The following is a 22,767-nucleotide window of genomic DNA, read 5'->3' on the forward strand; positions in this document are numbered from 1 at the left end:
GCATTCATCCCTGCAAGTGGCCTAATCACCTCCTCGCTCACCTCCATTCAGGGCCCCTAACAGTCCTTCCGAGTGAGGCAGCACTTCACCCGTGAACCTGCTGGGGTTATCTATTGTGTCTGGTGCTCCCAATGTGGTCTCCTCTACATTGGTGACACCTATTGTAAATTGGGGAACCACTCCATTGAGCACCTATGCTCCATCCGCCAAAAGCAGAACTTCCCGATCGCCAAACATTTTAATTCTCAATCCCATTCCCATTCCGACCTGTCGGTCCATAGTTTCTACTTGTGCTAAGATGATGCCACCTTTATGGTGGAGGACCAACACCTTATATTCCATCAGGATAGCCTCCAACTTGATGGCATGAATATTGATTTCTCCTTCCAGTACATTTTTCCCTCCCCCTCCTCTCTTCTCTTCCCCACTCTGGCCTTTTACTTCTTTTTTACCTCCCTGCCACTTCCCCTGGGTCCCCCCTCCTCCCCTTTTTCCTCTGATCCACTCTCCTGTCCTACCAGATTCCTTCTTCTCCAGCCGTTTACCATTCCCACCCATTTGTCTTCGCCTGTCACCATCCAACTAGACTCTTTCCCCTCCCACCCCTCCTTTTTTATTCTAGTGTCTTCCCCCTTCCACTTCAGTGCTGAAGAAGGGTCTCGGCCTGAAACGTTGACTGCTTATTCATTTCCATAGATGCTGCCTGACCTGCTGAGTTCCTCCAGCATTTTGTTTGTGATCTTCAGGATGCCTGGGGTCTTAAACATCCTCATATTCAGTGAGGTAGAGTACAGCATACAAATGCAGGGCAAAAGAAAATAGCTGATGAATTCACAACCAACTTCACAAGAAATGGCAAATAGGTGAACCCGATTGATTCCCTCCTGAGATCACTGCCATCGCTGAAGCCAATCTCCAGATGAATCCATTCAATCCCTTAATATCAAGAAGCAACTGCACTGAATGCAACATATTGTGGGCTGTAGTCACATAACATCCCAGCTCTCATACTGTATACCTATATTCCAGAACAATAGTACCTCCAGCCAAGTCCAATAAAATTACAATACTGGCATCTACACAACAATGTGAACAATTTCCCAGGAAGTTAGTAAAATAATAGAACAAAATATAACCTGTTCCATACAGAGAATGTGGAAAGTCAATCCTCCCTTCATGGCATCTTTGCCAGAGTTCTGTGACCTTATGACTGGCCATCTTCAGCTGCTTCAATTCCATCATTAGGTACAAAGTGTGAATGCTCGCCGATAATTTTGCAACAAACATAAATCATCAACAAATTAAACTGTTTGTCCCTGAGTGCAGCAAGCCTGACTCGCCATGTCAGAAACCGCAAGACCAGAAGGCCTGCCAAAGAAGATCTGCTAATTTTTCAATTATTTCCTTAACTTTGTACAGTATCTTCTTGTAAAGTCCAGGTTAGATAGGGATAAAGTTTAAAAATAAACATTAATGACAATTGGAAAGAGAGATAAAAATAATGAACTTACGTTTGCAGGTAACATTGTCCTCATCTAAATATTGACCATCAGCACAAGCACAAACTCTGCCTCCAGGGATGATTAAACACAAGCCATTGCATCCACCATTGTTTCCCCGAGTTGAATTTTCACCTGAAAAGATAAAGCACGAAGTCAGAAACTATGGTTAAAGGACTTGTTCATATTTGATAAACATGCTTGGTTTAATATCTCTGCAATTAGCAAAGGTTTTATAAATATTCTGAATATAGTATCCTATTATAACTGAAATACTGTAAAAAATAGATTTGTTATACTCAATTTTGTGGAGAAAAGTTAAGTACTGTAATCCTCCTCTTCCATTGTCCAACATCTGGATAGTGCAATATCTCATACAATTTTGTTAAAGACTCTGGTTCATTATTATGGAACAGAGCATATTTGATACACTTTATATAAGCTCAACCTAGTACCCAGAGCAGCAAACTGCAAATTGGGTATGTAATCTCATCTCAGTCTACATGCCAAATAGAAACATAGAAACATAGAAAATAGGTGCAGGAGTAGGCCATTCGGCCCTTCGAGCCTGCACCGCCATTTATTATGATCATGGCTGATCGTCCAACTCAGAACCCCGCCCCAGCCTTCCCTCCATACCCCCTGACCCCCGTAGCCACAAGGGCCATATCTAACTCCCTCTTAAATATAGCCAATGAACTGGCCTCAACTGTTTCCTGTGGCAGAGAATTCCACAGATTCACCACTCTCTGTGTGAAGAAGTTTTTCCTAATCTCGGTCCTTAAAGGCTTCCCCTCTATCCTCAAACTGTGGCCCCTCGTTCTGGACTTCCCCAACATCGGGAACAATCTTCCTGCATCTAGCCTGTCCAATCCCTTTAGGATCTTATACGTTTCAATCAGATCCCCCCTCAATCTTCTAAATTCCAACGAGTACAAGCCCAGTTCATCCAGTCTTTCTTCATATGAAAGTCCTGCCATCCCAGGAATCAATCTGGTGAACCTTCTTTGTACTCCCTCTATGGCAAGGATGTCTTTCCTCAGATTAGGGGACCAAAACTGCACACAATACTCCAGGTGTGGTCTCACCAAGGCCTTGTACAACTGCAGTAGTACCTCCCTGCTCCTGTACTCGAATCCTCTCGCTATAAATGCCAGCATACCATTCGCCTTTTTCACCGCCTGCTGTACCTGCATGCCCACTTTCAATGACTGGTGTATAATGACACCCAGGTCTCGTTGCACCTCCCCTTTTCCTAATCGGCCACCATTCAGATAATAATCTGTTTTCCTACTTTTGCCACCAAAGTGGACAACTTCACATTTATCCACATTAAATTGCATCTGCCATGAATTTGCCCACTCACCCAAACTATCCAAGTCACCCTGCATCCTCTTAGCATCCTCCTCACAGCTAACACTGCCACCCAGTTTCGTGTCATCTGCAAACTTGGAGATGCTGCATTTAATTCCCTCATCCAAGTCATTAATATATATTGTAAACAACTGGGGTCCCAGCACTGAGCCTTGCGGTACCCCACTAGTCACCGCCTGCCATTCTGAAAAGGTCCCGTTTATTCCCACTCTTTGCTTCCTGTCTGCTAACCAATTCTCCACCCACACCAATACCTTACCCCCAATACCGTGTGCTTTAAGTTTGCACACTAATCTCCTGTGTGGGACCTTGTCAAAAGCCTTTTGAAAATCCAAAATATACCACATCCACTGGTTCTCCCCTATCCACTCTACTAGTTACATCCTCAAAAAATTCTATGAGATTCGTCAGACATGATTTTTCTTTCACAAATCCATGCGGACTTTCAACACATTTGGACAGAAGTCCAGGCCTACAATTTTGGGAAGATTGAAATGCACACATTATTGGCAAAAACAGTTCCCAGCATATAACCATATAACCAAATAACAATTACAGCACCGAAACAGGCCATCTTGGCCCTTCTAGTCCATGCCGAACTCTTACTCTCACCTAGTCCCACCGACCTGCACTCAGACCATAACCAATTTAACTTTAAATGACAACATCGAACCTGCCTCAACCACTTCTGCTGGAAGCTCGTTCCACACAGCCACCACTCTCTGAGTGAAGTTCTCCCTCATGTTACTCCTAAACTTTTGCCCTTTAGCTCTCAACTCATGTCCTCTTGTTTGAATCTCCCCCACTCTCAATGGAAAAAGCCTAACCTCGTCAACTCTATCTCCCTCATAATTCTAGATACCTCTATCAAGTCCCCCCTCAACCTTCTACGCTCCAAAGAATAAAGACCCAACTTGTTCAACCTTTCTTTGTAACTTAGGAGATGAAACCCAGGTAACATTCTAGTAAATCTTTTCTGTACTCTCTCATATTTAGGGCAATTCCACACAGTCAGTCCAACTACTCAATCCAAGCAAAAACTTCTGAGGAGAATTTTATGTTTATTAAAAAAAAATGTTATTTTTGGTGTTTAGCTTTAAACATCACAATGTATTTATAGCTGCTACTCAGGTTTCAAAGTTCTAAGTCCAAAGTTAATTTATTATTAAAATACACATATGTCACCATATACAACCCTGAGATTCATTTTCTTGTGGACATTCACAGTAAATACAAGAAACACAATAGAATTAATGAAAAACTGCACCCAAAAAGGATGTGTGTAAAAGACAACAAACTGCAAATACAAAGTAAATAATAATAATAAATTTGGGATGATATCGACAACTGGTGTCATCCCAAAGTCACTACACAATAGCACTAAACAACTAGGCCTACATAGTAATATTTTTGTAAATCTCCAGAAAGCCACAATACTAAACACCATCAGAATAGTTCAAACTTTTCTGGCAATTGAGAAATGAGTGTGCTTGGCTGTGTCTGTATGCCTGTTTTTACCAGCTAGAGCTGAGAAAATATATTATAATAAATAAGCAATAAATATTGAGAACATGAGCTGAAGAATCCTTGAAAGTGAGCCATAGGTTATGAGAACAGTTCAGTGATGGGGTGAGTTGAGTGAAGTTATTCCCTTTGGTTCAAGAGCCTGAAGGTTGAGAGGTAATAACTGTACCTGAACCTGGCAATGTAAGTCTTGAGGCTCCTGTACATTCTTCTTGATGGCAGCAGCGAGAAGAGAGCATGACCTGGGTTGTGGGTGTCCTTGATGATGGATATTATAATATACTATATTATAATATATTAAAATTATATATTAGATTTAATTATCTGGAACGTTATCTGTATCGACTGTTATCAGACTCTTAAATGGACCTCTTCTATGATAAGATAGACTCTTGCTGTAACCTCATAATCTACCTAGTTTTGATCTTACACATTACCTACCTGTACTGCATGTTTTCTGCATCTTTTGCACCATATTCTACATTGTTATTGTTTTACCTTCTTATACCGCAATGCACTATGTCATGATTTGAACTGTATGAACGGCATGTAAAACCCTGGTTCATGCGATAAAAATAAACCAATAATATATTGCAAAGAAAGTAGCGCTCAGTAAAAATCCAATTCTGAAATCAGGAACCTCTGGGTTTCACCTTTCAGTGTCCTAGTGTCAAACTGTGAATCAATTTTAACAGTTTTCAGCCAATGGAACAAACATATGACCAAATAATTCAGAGCAATAAGGATAATTTAAAAAATACTACTGTATTTTTGTCTCATAATTTGGAAAGAAAATGTTAAAATTGATTTACAGTTCTAAATTCAACACTATAAATTGAATTCTTATGAAAGAAGAAAATAATATGATAGATGGCATGTTGGTGCAGGTCAATGGTTAAACAGCAGATTTATGGAGGAAACTGTAAAGCATTATAGGAAACCAGCAGGTCAGGCAGCATCTATTGAGGGAAATGGACAGCCTAAGTATTAATTTGAAGCTCTTCATCTAACTTGTTAATGGATATAGTTTAGATCATTTTTTCCCAGATAAAAACTACTCTATAAATATTTTATAAAATTGAAAAAAATATTTGGCCTTGCTACGAGGCCCTATTTTCCCTTGGGCAGATATTCCAAAAACACTTGGCCTAACTCCAACAATGTCCTGTACAGCGGAAGAACTTCTATTCTTAAAAACCAATACATGCAATTATTTGAGCAAGCTCCACTAACAGACCAGCAAAGTGATCATGACCATTCACTAGGCCAAAGAGCTTGAGGACTGTTGCCAAGCAAATAACTTCTACCTCAATGACTACAAGATGAAAGAGATAGTTATCGACTTCAAGAGAACTCACATGACTCATACCCCTCTTTACATTTGTGTCACAACAGTGGAAACGCTTGCAGTTTCAAATTCCTGGGAGAGCACATTTTGCCGAAACTCTTGAGGTCCTAGAACACATTTTGGACAATCAGGAAAGCTCAGCAATGCCTCTACTTTCAGAGGAGGCTGAACAGAGCTGGACAATGCACATCTATACTCACTTCATTCTACAGATGTGCAATAGAGAACATCCTAAAATCACTGCTTGGTACAGAAACTGCACTTTGGCGGACAGGAAGACTCTTCTGTCCAATTCAAAACTGACTAATGCATTACTGGCACTAGGTTACCTGCCATCAAGGACATATAAAGGGAATGGTGCCAGAAAAGGGCCAGTAACCTGATGAAGGATCCCATCCACCCTGATAATCTCACTTCCATCAGAGAGAAGGTTAACCAACATCCATGCCAGGACCATCAAACTCAAGAAAAGTTACTTTATCCAAGCAGTAAAGTTGATCAACACCATCCCACAGTAAACTACTCCTCCACACCCCTGCTCTACCCACCACGACTTTATCATTTCCTGTTAGTCACTTTATATGTAGACATACCTGTCTAATGTCTTTTAGTGGACATAAAATCAATTGATGTATAAGCTATCTTAGATGTTTATATTTATTGTGTTTTTTTAGGTTGCATCGGATCTAGACTAAAGATTATTTCATTCTACTTTACTTGTGTATTAGAAATGACATGAAATTTGAGGAATTTGAATTTGAACAAGTTAAATTTGAAGAAACTTGGAGGCCACTTATTCAACATTTTCATACGATGTAAGCTGACCTTTACCAAATCCTTTTCAATAACTTTTCGTTTGTGCATAGAGGAGCAGAGTTAATGACAAATAATGATTTTAACCGATGAAACATGGCAGCGCAGCCTTTATTTTGTTTTGCTTTTTTTTGTTTTTTTAGTGTAGGGGGACTTTTTCTTTGTATAAAATTTTTTGAATCATTTTCATGTTCAGTTAAGAGTTTGGGAGGCTTAAATTACATATTACTCGGAGTCTGTGTCTGTATATGTTAACCGTTATTAATGTGATCCTGATCTCTTTGTATTATTATCATTGTTATGTGTATCAATTCAAAACTTAATAAAAATATTGAGAAAGAAAGAAATGATATGAAACATTAATCAATTCCAGGTGACTTACTGTCAAATAATTTAAATGTTGGTGAATCTCCCTTATATTCACAAGCAATCAAGACCATTCAAAATCTATCATCAAAATTAATTCCAATGCAAAAGCATTAGAAAACATGAATTGCCTGAAAATGTTTTCTCTCTTTGAAGCTACTTCTCCCATTGAAACAAATGTATCTGCTTTTCCTATGCCAAGTTAACTGGGAAAGGCTTCCGCAAATTTGTTGGGGATTAGCACTCTTAAAAACTGGTCTCTATTGATAATGTGGAAACCAGTATCAAAACATATTGATAGCGAGAAACTCTCAAGAAATGGAACTTCCTTGGGCATCTATTCTTTTAATCTTGGTAAATGTTTAAGTAAACAACACATTAGTGCTTTAGTCAGGTGTATAGGGCAAAGTTGTTTATTTTTTGTCAGGTTTGGTTTTGTGGGAAAAAATATAAATGGATAACCACCAGGTGTGAAGGGAAGACTTCAATAATGCAAGACTACAAGTTTTGTTTCAATGGAATCGGAAGCTGCAGGGCAAAACAAAAAGATATAACAAAGTTAAAATCCAAATAGAAAGTGCGGGCTTAATCGCTTCCAATTATTGATGGAAATGCAACAAGTTTGCAAAGAGTCTGGAGGGTGGATTTGCTTATTTTATTTATTTATTTATTTATTTATTGAGATACAATGCAGAATAGGCCCTTCTGGCCCTTCGAGCCACACCACCCAGTAAGCCACCTATTTAATTCTAGCCTCATCATCGGACAATTTGTAGCGACCAATTAACCTCTTAACCTGTACATCTTTGGACTGTGGGAGGAAACCAAGCACCCAGAGGAAACCAATACGCACAGGTGAGGAAACTTACAAACTTTCATACAGAGGTCGCCAGAACTGAACTAACTTCAAACTGAGATACCCGAGCAAGAATTGCATCATGTTAGTCACTACCCTACGATGGCAGCCTGTAGAAAGAGCTGAACTAAAAATTGTCCAAAGGGAATAAATAATAAAAATATAGAAGATATATTTTCTTATCGTACTTTACAATTGTTCAAAACTAGAATTTACAATGATCATGTCCAATGTAATCGAAATACAAACAAAAACATTTTACTTGCAATCCTTTCTATATTACTTGGACTAATAAATATGCTTCATCTGCTATGCGTTGACATTTGTGGGTGAATGGCTGCGTAGTGAGATCAAGGGTAAGTACATTGTTCCTCAACATCAGCACATCATTACTACAAACAAGATGTGTGAACTACAGTTAGTTGGGATCATTTATTGAAAGACATTTGATTTGCCATAATTTTTGCTCTATACTCAGGCCATTAAACACATTCCCATGTCAAAAAAATTTATTCTGAAGAAAGAGCTCCATTACTGTGTGGAACGTTTAAAGAATAAGATAATAAGATATAGGACAGAATTACATCATTTGACTCATTGTTTATTATAGTGTGTAATGATTAAACACATTACAGTGTTTGGTGATTGAATTAATACTTAAGGTTAAACTTTATTGAACTAGATCAGCACTTATTAGTTTTCATATATCAATAGATATTGCTGATAATAGCTGAAACATGCATTACTTTTACATATTCTTTCCTATGTCTCATGAATATACAGAACAAATTTACACATGAAAAGCATTAGATGAGTGTGTTTGCTTGACTCTTCGAGCAATGTTCATACCATGTGTAACAGTGAAGTGAGCACCTTAGTCATCACATAATGTATTTACCTCTCTACCCTCTTTGTCTAGAAAGTACTACCCATTCTAAAATATTTGCTGGAGAGTTATTACTCAGCCCAGCACAGAAGGGTAATTAGTTTTGCTATTGAAACATTGGTTATGGTGAAAAGTTAGAGAATGGGGTAGGAGCAGATCAGTATGAGGAGCTGGAGTCCGAGATGCTAGCTTGGTGGATGGAAATCTCTCTGGAGCATGAAAGCAGAGGACATAACTTATGGGACTGTTGCCCACTTGGATAAGTCCAGCTGGGATTTTTATTATTTATTTACTTGAGCAGTGAGTTGATCATTGGTGATTTCCACATCTCTAACTGCTAAAGAATTAAAGAGATAGAGGCATCAGAAAACTTACAGTTTTGCGTGTTTTGTTACCAGCTTGAAATTTAGTTATCTGTTATGTATTGCAACTTCAAAACATAAAACTAATTGAAAGAAAAAGACAGGAGCCCGGGAGACAATGTACGTTTTGTTTTTTACTTTTAATGAGGTGTGCACTTATGGAGTGGTGGCATAATGATGTATTCCATTCAAGTAGTTTTACATATTGCGCATAGTGCGCATGCACCAGTCATGCATGCAGCCTGGTACAGCCGTTCTGATCTATTCTTATTTTCTTCTTCTTACTTTTTAATTTACGTTAATTTTAATATTTTTTTTCTCATGGTAACACGTTGAAGCTGCACCCTCTCTAACATGCTGGTAGACAGAGTTTTATTTGGGTTTTCTTTAGCACTGGAAATGGTTACATCCCGACACGCGGGACAGAAGCAAGGTCGCATTGTGTATTCCACGGACCAGCAAATGCTGGCTGGTTTAGCGAGCAGAGCGGTGGACACCCCTGCTGAAATCCGGAGGAAAACACACAGAGGATGCAGAGGGGGGATCACAAAGCCGGGGAAAGAAGACTGGGTCGAGGGAACGGAGACGTTTGGAGAGAAGGAGTTCGGTGGATAATACCGTTCCACCTGACCGGAAATGTACTGAGAGCGGTAAGCATAAAGGAGTTGGGTGCTTACTGTTCTGGCTAACAACGGATGGTGCAATCCGGGGCATATTACGATCGAGGAACGTGTTTGCTGACTGGATATAGAACTTTTTACTGTTGGATTTCGGCCACATTCCACCATGATACAACACTGGGCGGCACGGGAGGTTGTTCCTGCCTTTGGCCATCGAATGTGCTGCTCCTCCCGTGGAGGGTCAGACACCCTGAGCCAAGTAGACTGGTCCTGAACTTATTTTCCATCTGGGATAGTTTGCATTTTGTTGTTTGACTGTTGGGGTTTTTGTATTGCTATATTTACACTCTATTCTTGGTTGGTGCGGCTGTAACGAAACCAAGTTTCCCTCGGGATTAATAAAGTATATCTATCTATCTATCTATATAACCCATAATGAATTATTTAAAGAAAGAATGCTTTATTAAACAATATATTTACAATATTACTCAAATATTACTGAAATATCAAATATAAAACACCCCTGCCTGCTTACTATAAACTCCAAATCAATACAGAATGCAATGCTATATATGTGTGTGTGTGTGTGTGGCTTTGAAACAATCCCAGGTTCTGGGGAGTCCTCCAAGGTGGATGTTGGAATTGACTCTGGGGCTGCAGGAAGTAGTCTGGACAGCTCTGGACACCTTTCTTCTCTAACAACTGACTCTGCCCTCCTCAAATTATTGATGTGTCATCTTCCGATGATCAGACATAAACTCCACTGTCTAGAAGTTCTGGCCTTAATCTTTCCAAGTACCCGCTTTTGATCATCTCTGTAATCCCTAGCAGGGACTGCTTGTCCAGGAGTGAAACATCAGAACGTCTTATTTGAGGGTCCCTAGATTTGACTCAGCTGTTTGCCCTGCATACATCTTTTGAGATTGAGTTTGAGCAGATCCAAACCTGAGCACAAGGAATTGCCCAAAAACAGCATAGCTGGTGAGTTGTTGGTTGTGGAGTGTGCTGCATTATGATACGCAAGGAGGAAATTAGTGAGCAACTGATTCTTTGTTAGTGCCGTTTGTCCTGCTAACGTTGTTCACAATGCATTTTTAGACTCCTGACAAACCTTCCAGCAAGCTGGATGGCATGGTGCAGATGTAATATGCCTTACTCTATTAATTTTCAGCAATGGCTGAAACTATTCCACCACAAACTGTGGTCCAATGTCACTTAATAAGTGATCTGGAAAATCAGTCCTTGAGAAAAGGCTTCTCCACACATCGAGAGTGCACGAGATGTAGTAGGAATTGGGAATACTTCTTGCCACCTTGCAGCTGCATCCACTACTACCCCACAACCAATTTATGCCCATGAATGGTCTGGCAAAAATTACACAAATCCTCTGCCAGTAATACAGGCATCTTCCCAGGGTTGATGAGGCGTTGCTTTTTGCATCCCAACAGTGCATGTCAAGCTGATTGATCTGCTAATCTTTTCCAGCACACCAAAGCTTCAAGCCAATGCTTTCACTTTGACCACACCTAGATGATGGGCATATAGGTCCTCCAATGCTTCAGCTCTTGGCTTGGATGTTACAACAACCCTCAATCCCCACATAAGGCAACCCCCGTGAAAGGCAATTTCATCCCGGCACTGGTAAAAATGAGGAAATTGAATTCCTGACATTCATTCCAGCAATTTTGGGTTACCATGCAGACCTCAGACAGAGTGGTGTCTCTTCTGGTTTCCCTTTGGATCATCTCTGCCATAATAGGGAAAATATATCAAAAGGAGTGTCCTCTGTTGTAAATATTTCAGGTATTTCTTCTTCCAAGGGTTAACAGAACAACCCATCAGCATTTGCATGATTAGTTATCCTCATGAATTCGATCTTGTAATTGAGTGCTCCAAGAAACAGAACACACCTCTGCATTTGTAATGCTTCTCTTTGCAGAACACCCTTCAGTGGATTGAAAATGGACATTAGTGGTTGATGATCAGTAATGAGGTTAAACTTTCTCTTCCATACAAGTACTGGGAAACGTTTAACACCCCAAACCTGACTCAAGGGCTCTCTGTCAATCTGTGTGTAGTTTTGCTTTGCAGCAGTAAGGGAGCATGATGCAAAGTCTATGGGGCATTTGCATCCATCACTCATAACATGTGACATGACTGTACCTATATCAAAAGGTGAGGCATCACAGTCATGCTCCACAGGATGCTGTGGACAATAATGTGTGAATACAGTGTCTGATGTCATTATTTCCTTTACCTTTTGGAAAACTATCTCACACTGTCGATTGCCCTTTCCTTCCCCATCTGTAGCAATAAATTCAAGGGGTGGAGCACAGTGGAGAAAAGGGTTGGCAGGAACCTGTTAGATTAAATGACAAATCCTAAAATGGACCACAACTGTGACTCGTCCTTTGGCCTTGCTTGAATTTTCACAACACACTGGTGTAATACTTGTGCATCAATGGTGTAACCACAGTAAGTGATGTCTGGTTTAACAAATTTACACTTGTTGTATTATGCTCTGAGCCCATAATCTTCTTATTGTTTTAATGCTGTTTGAGATTTTGGAGGTGTTCTCTGTCATCTTCACCAGTAACAATGATGTCTGGGTAGCCTTGCAGCACCTGGTCCACAGTTTACTACCAGAGTGCAGGTGCAGATGCTATTCCAGAAATAAGCCTATTATAGTTATAAAGCCCTTTGTGAGTGTTTCTGGTCAGAAGCACTTTAGATTCTTCTTCCATCTCCATCTGTAGTTATGTAAGTAGACCTCAACTAAATCCACTTTGTTGAAGTGTTTGCCATTAGAAAAGTTTCCAAAGATATCCTTTATCCTAGGCAGAGTGTTTTGATCTACTTTCAGTACTAGGTTGATGGTGATCTTAAAATCACCACAGATCCTGAAAGGCTCATTCTTCTTGGCTACTGTGACCTCTGATGTTGCCCTTGGGCTCCACTCAACTTTGGAGAGAATTCTTTCAACCTCAATGTGGTCTAGCTCACTGGCTACTTTATCATGGATGGTATAAGGAACCAGACAAGCTTTGCAGAACTTGAGTTTGGCAGTTTCATTTAACATTATTCTACCCCTGCTATGTTTAAGTTTTCCAATGCCATTCTTGAACACTTCTCTGTCATCATCCAGAACCTTTGTTACTTGGCTTTCAATTGACTCTTTTGCAGGGTTGTGGAATGTAAATGGTGGTGGATCTTCAATAGTGTTGCATTTGTCTCAGCTAATCACGCACCCACAATGCTGGCCTTCCTGTTTTTACCATACAAGCTCAATCTGGCTTGTTGGTTGTTGTAATTCACTATTACAAATGTCATTCCCACAGGAGTTATCTTTTATCCATATAAGTTCGAGTTGGATGTCTGCAGGCTTCAGTTCAGTATCTTTGAAGTGCCATTCAAACTCATTTTGTGGAATGACTGAAACAGTCCAGCCAGTGCATAATTCTATTTTAATTTGCCATTCACTTTTGGTGTAAGCTACATTGCTTGTCTTCTTAGTTTTCATGTATTAAAACTCAAAGCTACCCAGTCCCATGTCACTCTCATCATTATCAGATTTTTCATCAACAGTATGCAGATTAGGGCTCTTTTTGAAACTGCAGCTTGACTTTAGATCTTTATCTTTACTCTGTGCAGTTCATTTACTTTTGTCTGCCAAACATGCTATTTTTATATGCCCTACTTTGTTGCATTTTCTGCAAATTTCACCTTTAACTCTGCATTTGTCTGATGTATGTGAGGCCTTGCCACAATGGTAACATAATATATTCTGCCTTGGATATTGCAACTTTGTTCACGCTCACTTTCATTCCTGACTTCAACTCAGTTGTATCTCTTTCAGCTGTTTCTATACAGTTATTTCAACTGCTCTTTTAAATGTAAGTTGTGCTTCATTTGGGATCTGTTTTAGAATGTTTCCTTGTAAGATTCCACAAACCAAACAATCTCTCAGTGCATCACTAAGCACATTACTGAACTGATAATGCTCAGGCAATTTCTTCAGTTCAACTGCTATAGCTGAAATGGACTCCCTGTCCTTTTGATTCTGCTTATGAAACCTAAAGCATTCTGCAATCAACAATGTTTTGGTTCTAAATGTTTCTGCATTACTTTCATGATATCAGCAAAGATCATTTTGGCTGGTTTGGTTGGAGCAGTTAAACTTCTAAGCAAACTATATTCCTTTCCACCCAATGCCCTCATTAAAACTGGCTGTCTCTTTTCAGTGGCTATTTCAATTGTTTCCAAATACTTCTCAGTTTGCTCAGTGTACAATATCCCATGATCCCTCGTGCTATCAAGCACATCTATTTTATGATGTAGCCAGTTACTTCTGCTATTTTTTTTATTTATGAATATTATCACCTGGATTCACTGTTTTTGAACTAATGAATTTTGTCCATTTTCTGCTTTTTTAAAAAAATTCAACCTTCTTCCCTTGTGAAGAAAATGAATGTGCTGTGCTTTTTTAAAACTCGAATGTCTCACGACACATTTTTAGAACTTGAACATCTTGCTGATCTTCAAAAGGTGGGTAGTCATCTTGGTTTCATTTAAACCTTCCTTGTTCCCACTGTTATGTTTTGTAACTCCAAAACATAAAAGCTAATTGAAAGAAAATGAGGGGAACCCAGAAGAATGTCTACATTTTGTTTGTACTTTTAGTGAAAAATGCACTTATGACATGACGGCATAATGATGTATGCCATTCATGTACTTTTACACAAAACCCATAATGAATTATTTAAACAAACAAGGAATGCTTAATCAAACAATATATTTAATTTCCAATATGACTCAAATATTTCTGAAATATTAAATACACAACATAATCCTGAGAATATCTCACCACCAGTGCTGCTGGGAAAACATGGACTAGCTCTGGAAAGCAGATACAATGTGGATTACTTGATATATTATAGGAAACAAATTACTGAAGGACGATGTTTCAGGCTGAGACCCTTCACCCTTCAGTGGAAACATGGACATGGAGCACCCCCATTGCTCCACAGCTGCTGCTCAGCCTGCTGAGTTCCACCAGCAGTTTGCTTTCTTTTGCTCTAAATTACGGTCTCTTGAGTCTCCATCACTGGATGCACGCCTGATGTGGAGAATGTGTGAGATGTAGACAAATATATAAAAACTGAGGTGTTTGATCGCATATCCAATTTGTGACCATGAATTTGGCCAAATATAGATGCAATCATGCCTACTTCCACGAAACAGGAAAAAATGGTTTGGGTAGGTGGTGGGATGATGTAAAAATAAGGCTACACATCCAAAATTTCTCAACCTCTATCCTTCAATTGAAAACCAGGATAACCAACAGTAATAATTCAGCTTTAGCACAGCATGCTTCACACACATAATTGTGTCTTGGCCAGTGTTTTGATTCCTTCTGCTTGAAGTAGGTCAGAACAAAAAGAAATCACAGCCAATCTCTTTTTAACCTTTGAGATGCATTGTATTTTTTTTTCTTTTCAGATTAACAATCAAAAACGTGTTTTATCTTTTAGCCTTCAGTACAAAATCCTTGGAGTAGATGGACACATGAGTGCTGAAAACAAAAACAAGTCACAGTACATTAAAAAATAGAATCTTTTCTTGCAGCTGCAGGGTTTTTATTGATTCATGTAACAAATAGTTTTCAGCCCACTAGCATCCATCAACCTTGAAATGAAGCAACTTGATAATGAAGCTTCTGTGCTTCATTGAAGATTAGTCTCAACTGCTAAATCATTATTAGTCATTCATATTCAGTTATAAGGGGTTACCTTCTTCATTTGTATATGTTTTACTGTATAACCCACAGGAGGTGTTACTGAGATTACCATACATAAATATTAAGGCTTAGATCAATCTTTGCTGTGGTAGTTGCACCACAGTTTTGATGTATTCTTGTAGATTTTAAAGAAATTACTGCATGATTACTTAGTCAATACAATGCCCAGAGAAACAAAGTCTGATTTATAAAATATTTAATTTTTGTTTTCACTTCTGATGCTTCTAATACTATTCCAAAGATGTGTGAGGAAATTTTGAATACCTGTCAGACTCACTTCAAAGCACTTCACGCATAATAAATAACCTTGAAGGAGAATGATTGGTGTCATATTAATGATATACCTCAACAAGTGTACAGAAGGATCATCTCATGATCAGCAGATCTGGTTACTTGAACAGTGGTCTGTAAGATAGACTGGTTCTTTGAGAGCTCTTGATGTCCCACTTCAGACAGCACTCCAGAAAAGGAGTGCCAATATTCTACTCACATGCTATTCGTTAGGAACATAAGAAATAGGAGCAGGAGTAGACCATCCGGCCCGTTGAGCCTGCTCTGCCCTACAATAAGGTCATGGCTGATCTGACCATGGACTCATCTCCACCTACCCGTTTTTTCCCTGTAACCCTTAATTTCCTTACTATGCAAAAATCTATCCAATCTTGTCATAAATATATTTACTGAGGTAACCTCCATTGCTTCATTGGGCAAAGAATTCCACAGATTTACCACTCTTTGGGAAAAGCACTTCCTCCTCCCCTCCATCCTAAATTTACTCCCCCAAATCATGAGGCTATGCCTAGCAACACACATCAAAGTTGCTGGTGAACGCAGCAGGCTAGGCAGCATCTCTAGGAAGAGGTACAGTCGACGTTTCAGGCCGAGACCCTTCGTCAGGACTAACTGAAAAAAGAGTTAGTAAGAGATTTGAAAGTGGGAGGGGGAGGGGGAGATCCAAAATGATAAGAGAAGACAGGAGGGGGAGGGATGGAGCCAAAAGCTGGACAGGTGATTGGCAAAGGGAATATGAGAGGATCATGGGACAGGAGACCCAGGGAGAAAGACAAGGGGGGGCAGATCCCAGAGGATAGGCAAGGGGTATAGTCAGAGGGACAGTGGGAGAAAAAGGAGAGTGAGAGAAAGAATGTGTGTATAAAATCAGACCTAATCAGTTCCCCTCTACCACCACTCTGCTCCGTCTAGCGGAATTAGTCCTTACTCTTAATAATTTCTCCTTTGGCTCCTCCCACTTCCTTCAAACTAAAGGTGTAGCTATGGGCACCCGTGTGGGTCCTAGCTATGCCTGCCTTTTTGTTGGCTTTGTGGAACAATCTATGTTCCGTACCTATTCTGGTATCTGTCTCCCACTTTTCCTTCGCTAAATCAACGACTGTATTGGCGCTGTTTCCTGCACACATGCTGAGCTCGTTAACTTTATTAACTTTGCCTCCAACTTTCACCCTACCCTCAAGTTTACCTGGTCCATTTCTGACACCTCCTTCCCCTTTCTAGATCTTTCTGTCTCTATCTCTGGAGACAGCTTATCCACTCATGTCTACTATAAGCCTACTGACTCTCACAGCTATCTGGACTATTCCTCTTCTCACCCTGTCTCTTGCAAAAATGCCATCCCCTTCTCGCAATTCCTCCATCTCCACCGCATCTGCTCTCAGGATGAGGCTTTTCATTCTGGGACGAGGGAGGTGTCCTCCTTTTTTAAAGAAAGGGGTTTCTCTTCCTCCACCATCAATTCTGCTCTCAAACGCATCTCCCCCATTTCACGCACATCTGCTCTCACTCCATCCTCCCGCCACCCCACTAGGAATAGGGTTCCCCTGGTCCTCACCTGTTGTTGTTGTTCGTCCATCGTTGAAGTCGATGAGGACCTTGACACCATTATTGATGGTGTCGAGACTAGCGCGTGATTTGGATTTAAGTAGCGCGTGATTTGCGCAGCGTCAGCCTCACTCTCCCTTCCCAATTCCCATCTGGATCCAGTGGCAAGACAAGAGTCGACGAGGCTGGAGATGGGACTAGGCGCAGTGGATGACCAGGACATCTTCTGTGTCTTGTCCTGCTCTACACGTTCCATGACGCTTGCAGAGACCACCTTCTTGACCGTTGGACCTTCCATTGGTCTCGTCCGCTCAATCCGCCGGAGTCTGTCTTCACATGCTGGGATAGACAACACCGAGGGTTTGGGACCTGTCGGCTACCCTCACCTGGTTTAGCCGGCTTGTCTAAGCCGCTGCCCAGGGTGTGGCCGCTGTCGCAAGCAAACAGCTACAGGGAGCCACAGGTGAGAGCTGAGTGCCAGGTGGGGACCAAAGGTGGACTAACCGCCCTGAAAAGGACGCGACATGTTCCCCCACCAGAGGTGCTACCCCTCCCTGACACCTCACCTACCACCCCACCAGCCTCCAGGTCAAACATATTATTCTCCGTAACTTCGGCCACCTCCAACGTGATCCCACCACTAAGCACATTTTCTCTCCCTCCCACTCTGCTTTCCGCAGGGATCGCTCCCTACGCGACTCCCTTGTCCATTCGTCCCCCCCATCCCTCCCCACTGATCTCCCTCCTGGCACTTATCCGTGTAAGCAGAACAAGTGCTACACATGCCCTTACACTTCCTCCCTTACCACCATTCAGGGCCCAAGGCAGCCCTTCCAGGTGAGGCAACACTTCACCTGTGAGTCGGCCTGGGTTATATACTGCATCTGGTGCTCCCGATGTGGCCTTCTATATATTGGTGAGACCCGACGCAGACTGGGAGACCGCTTTGCTGAACACCTACGCTCTGTCCACCAGAGAAAGCAGGATCTCCCAGTGGCCACACATTTTAATTCCACATCCCATTCCCATTCTGACATGTCTATCCACGGCCTCCTCTACTGTAAAGATGAAGCCACACTCAGGTTGGAGGAACAACACCTTATATTCCGTCTGGGTAGCCTCCAAATTGATGGCATGAACATTGACTTCTCTAACTTCCACTAATGCCCCACCTCCCCCTCGTACCCCATCCGCTATTTATTTTTATACACACATTCTTTCTCTCACTCTCCTTTTTCTCCCTCTGTCCCTCTAACTATACCCCTTGCCCATCCTCTGGGTTCCCGCCCCGCTTGTCTTTCTCCCTGGGCCTCCTGTCCCATGATCCTCTCATATCCCCTTTGCCTATCACCTGTCCAGCTCTTGGCTCCATCCCTCCCCCTCCTGTTTCTCCTATCATTTTGGATCTCCCCCTCCCCCTCCCACTTTCAAATCTCTTACTAACTCTTCCTTCAGTTAGTCCCGACGAAGGGTCTCGGCCTGAAACGTCGACTGTACCTCTTCCTAGAGATGCTGCCTGGCCTGCTGCGTTCACCAGCAACTTTGATGTGTGTTGCTTGAATTTCCAGCATCTGCAGAATTCCTGTTGTTTGCATTTTTAAATGAGGCTATGTCCCCTAGTTCTAGCCACACCTACCAATGGAAACAACTTCCCTGCCTTTACCTTATCTGTCCCTTTCATAATTTTATATGTTTCTGTAAAATGAGATCTCCACTCATTCTTCTGAATTCCAGTGAGTACAGTCCCAGGTGACTCAATCTCTCCTCATAGACTAACCCCCTAGTTTCTGGAATCAACTTGGTGAACCTCTTCTGCACCGCCCCTAAAGGCAAAATATCCTTTTTCAGGTAAGGAGACCAGAACTGCACGTGGTACTTCAACAGTACCCTGTTGTAGCATGGCTTCCCTGATCTTAAATTCAATCCCACTAGCAATGAAGGCCAACATTCCATTTGTCTTCTTGATAGCTTGCTGCAAAACCAACCTTTTGTGATTCATACACAAGCACTCCCAAGTCTTTCTGCACAGCAGCATACTGCAACCTTTGGCTTTTTAAATAATAATCTGATCTTCCAATTTTCTTTCCAAAGTGGATGACCTTGCATTTACCAATACTGTACTCCATCGACCAGACTCTTTTCCACTCACTTAACCTATCTATGTCTTTCTGCACATTCTCGGTATCCTCTGCATCGTTTGCTTTTCCACTCACTTTGATGTCATCAGCAAACTTAAGTACACTCCACTTGGTCCTTTATTCCAGATCATTAATCTATATTGTAAACAGTTGTGGGCCCAGTACCGACCCCTGTGGCACACTGCTCGCCACTGATTGCCAACCAGAATAACTCCCATATTTCTTCAACTCTCTGCTTTCTATTAGTTAACCAATCCTCTGTCCATGCTAATGTATTGCCTCCAACTCTTTGCATCCTTATCTTATAGGTAAATCTTCTATCTGGCACCTTATCGAACGCCTTCTGGATATACAAGCAAGTAACATCCATCTGTCCCACCTCTATCCACTGCACTCATTATATCCGCAAAGAATTCTAATAAGTTTGTCAAACAGGACCTGCCTTTGCTGAATCCGTGCTGTGTCTGCCTGATGGATCCATTTCTTTCTAGATGCCTCGCTATTTCTCCTTTAATAATAGCTTCAAGCATTTTCCTAAGTACAAGTGTTAAGCTTACTGGCCAATAGTTACTTGCCTTTCTCCTGAGTCCATTTTTGAACAGTGGTGTGACATTCGCCGTCTTCCAATCTGCCGGGACCTGCCCAGAGTCCAGAGAATTTTGGTAAATCATACCAAAGCCTCTACAATCACTTCTGCCATTTCTTTCAGTACCCTGAGATACATTCCATCAGGACCAGGGGAGCTGTCTATCTTTAGGCCCACAAGTTTGCTCGACACTACCTCTTTAGTGATAGCTATGGGATTGAGGTCTTCACTTCCCATCGCGTCTTTCTTTGGCATGTTAGATGTGTTCTCCATCATGAAGACTGACACAAAATAGTTATTCAAAGCCTCAGCTGTTTCCTCCTTACCTCTTCTTGACCTTTAAGGGACCTACATTCTCTTTAGCCACCTTTTTCCGCTTTGTATAATTGTAAAAAAAAATTCTATCTGTTTTTATATTTTGTGTTAGTTTGTTTTCATAATCTATCTTCCCTTTCTTTATTGCTTGCTTAGTGTTCTCTGTTGCTTTCTAAAGTTTTCCCTATCTTCCAGTTTCCCACTACTCTTGGCGACTTTGTACGCATGAGCTTTTAGTTTGATGCCTTCCTTTATTTCCTTAGTTATCCAAGGCTGGCTCTCCCCACCCTTACTGTCCTTGCTTTTAACTGGAATATATTTTTGTTGAACATTGTGAAAAATCTCTTTGAATGTCTTTCACCGTTCCTCAATCATCCCACCGTATAACCTGCGTTCCCAGTTTACACTAGCCAAATCTTCCCTCATCCCATTGTAGTGTCCATTGTTTCAGCACAATACACAGGTTTTAGATCGAACTATTGCACCCTCCATTCATATGTGAAATTCAGTCATACTGTAATCATTCTTTCCAAGAGGATCCCTAACTACAAAATCGCTAATTTTACCTATCTCATTGCACAGGATTAGATCCGAGACAGCATGTCCCTTTGTAGATTCAATAACATGCTGTTCAAGAAAGCTATCATGTATGGATTCTATATTGGGTGACCAACTTGATTCATCCAATCTATGTACAAGTTAATGTCTTTCACTTTCTCTTGCTATTATAGAGTGGAGATCATAAAAGAAGTGAGATGGATTAATAAAGCAAAAATATTACTTGCAAAGAGACCATTTGATCTATTGTGTTTGTTTCTGTTGTAAATAAAAAGATTCTTCTCTTCTCATACTAGGTCCATAAGCTGGTAAATAACAACTCTTCAAGTGTACATTCAAGTACTGTTTAAATATAATGATGGTTTCTGCCTTTTTCAGGCAATGAGTCTCTGATCCTTACCAGACCAGCCTTTGAGTGTAATCTTTCTCCTCATTTCCCCTTTAATTTTTCTACCAATTACTTTAGAGCTATCCCATGGATTTTGACCCTCTCTCAGAGGCAATAAATCTTTCCTATTTTCTTTATCTGCACTCTCATAATTAATTCTGATCTGAACCTCCTATATTCCAAAGTAAACTATCTTGGCATGATTTATCCTTCCCCTTATCTATAATTTTCTAGGAATAGTCTGATGCGACTACTGACACCAGGCAGACAACCTCTGAAGTGTATTGATAATGTCTGGGGTCACCCATCTTGTAAAGATGCTGCCCAGAAGAAGGCAACGTCAAGCCACTTTTGCAGAAAAATTTGCCAAGAACAGTCGTGGTCATGGAAAGACCATGATTGCTCACTTCATATGATATGGTACACAACGATCAAAAACACCATTCATGATATGATCTATTTTCATTACTACCATTGGGGAGGAGATACATAAGGCTAAAGACCTACACTCAATACTTGAGGAACTGCTTCTTTCCTTATGCCATCAGATTTCGGAATGCTCCATGAACTTGATATTCTTCTTTTACACCGTTCATATATTTATTTTTGTAATGTATAGTAATTTTCATGTCTTGCACTGTATTGTTGCCATAGAACAATAAATTTCCTGACATATGTCGGAAATAATAAACCTGATACTGATTCCAATGCTCTTTTATTCTGCCTTATTGTTCTTTGTGAATTTTAGAGTAAATGTCAATTTTTACCATGTTACGAATGCCTAAAGACTCCGAGATATATAATATGTCCAGAATTGAAAGAAAGACAGTTCATCAGTTGATATGAAGGGTCTCTGACCCAAGACGTTAAGCTTCATTTTCCATAAATGCTACCTGACCCGTTGAGTATGCTTCCCCAGTATTTGCTGTTCTCATTCCAGAGCGAAACAGAAGGATATTCCTTCTCCTAATGTTATTATAGCCATGAACTCATTTCGGTGCATGAATTTCCATTTAGAATACCTATATATATATACTTTTTATTTGTGGTGCAAAGTCTCAATGCATTTTTATGCAACTTACTTTTGGGTGGGGAGCGTTATAGTAATTTACTGTTGCAGTTGGCTATCAGTAACACTTTCTGTGAAACCTTGGGAGGAAGATTGCATTTATACTTTGCCATTTATCATTTATCATTTCTACTTTTATCTTTTTCTTTTATGCATACTGAATTGAAGACTATTGAGAGTGCAGCTCTGAATAACATATACTTTTATTATAAATTGTCTTTGAAATAAAGCTTCTGATTACTTTGATGATATTGTATCAGATTTTCTGCAAATAAATCAGTTTACATTTGATATTTACATGAAATCTGCCTCTGATACTTGAAATATTCACAGAAAGTTCAAGTAAAACATACAAGCTCAAGTATTATCAGATCCAATGAAACTTCTATTTGTGAATAATTAGGCTTAGCACAAGGTGCCTGAGCAATGGAA

General features: G+C 40.5%; 1 protein-coding gene across 1 annotated transcript in view; it reads right to left on the reverse strand.

Annotated features, from left to right (window-relative positions):
• LOC140197951 (low-density lipoprotein receptor-related protein 1-like) overlaps positions 1–22,767 on the reverse strand; it is a 2,495,129-nt gene that overhangs the window by 1,307,484 nt on the left and 1,164,878 nt on the right. The window contains exon 15 of the mRNA XM_072258609.1: positions 1,525–1,634. Within this exon, the coding sequence (XP_072114710.1) occupies positions 1,525–1,634 (110 nt within the window). The remainder of the gene's footprint in view (positions 1–1,524; positions 1,635–22,767) is intronic.

This window comes from Mobula birostris, chromosome 5, assembly GCF_030028105.1.
Source record: "Mobula birostris isolate sMobBir1 chromosome 5, sMobBir1.hap1, whole genome shotgun sequence".
Lineage (NCBI taxonomy): Eukaryota > Metazoa > Chordata > Chondrichthyes > Myliobatiformes > Myliobatidae > Mobula > Mobula birostris.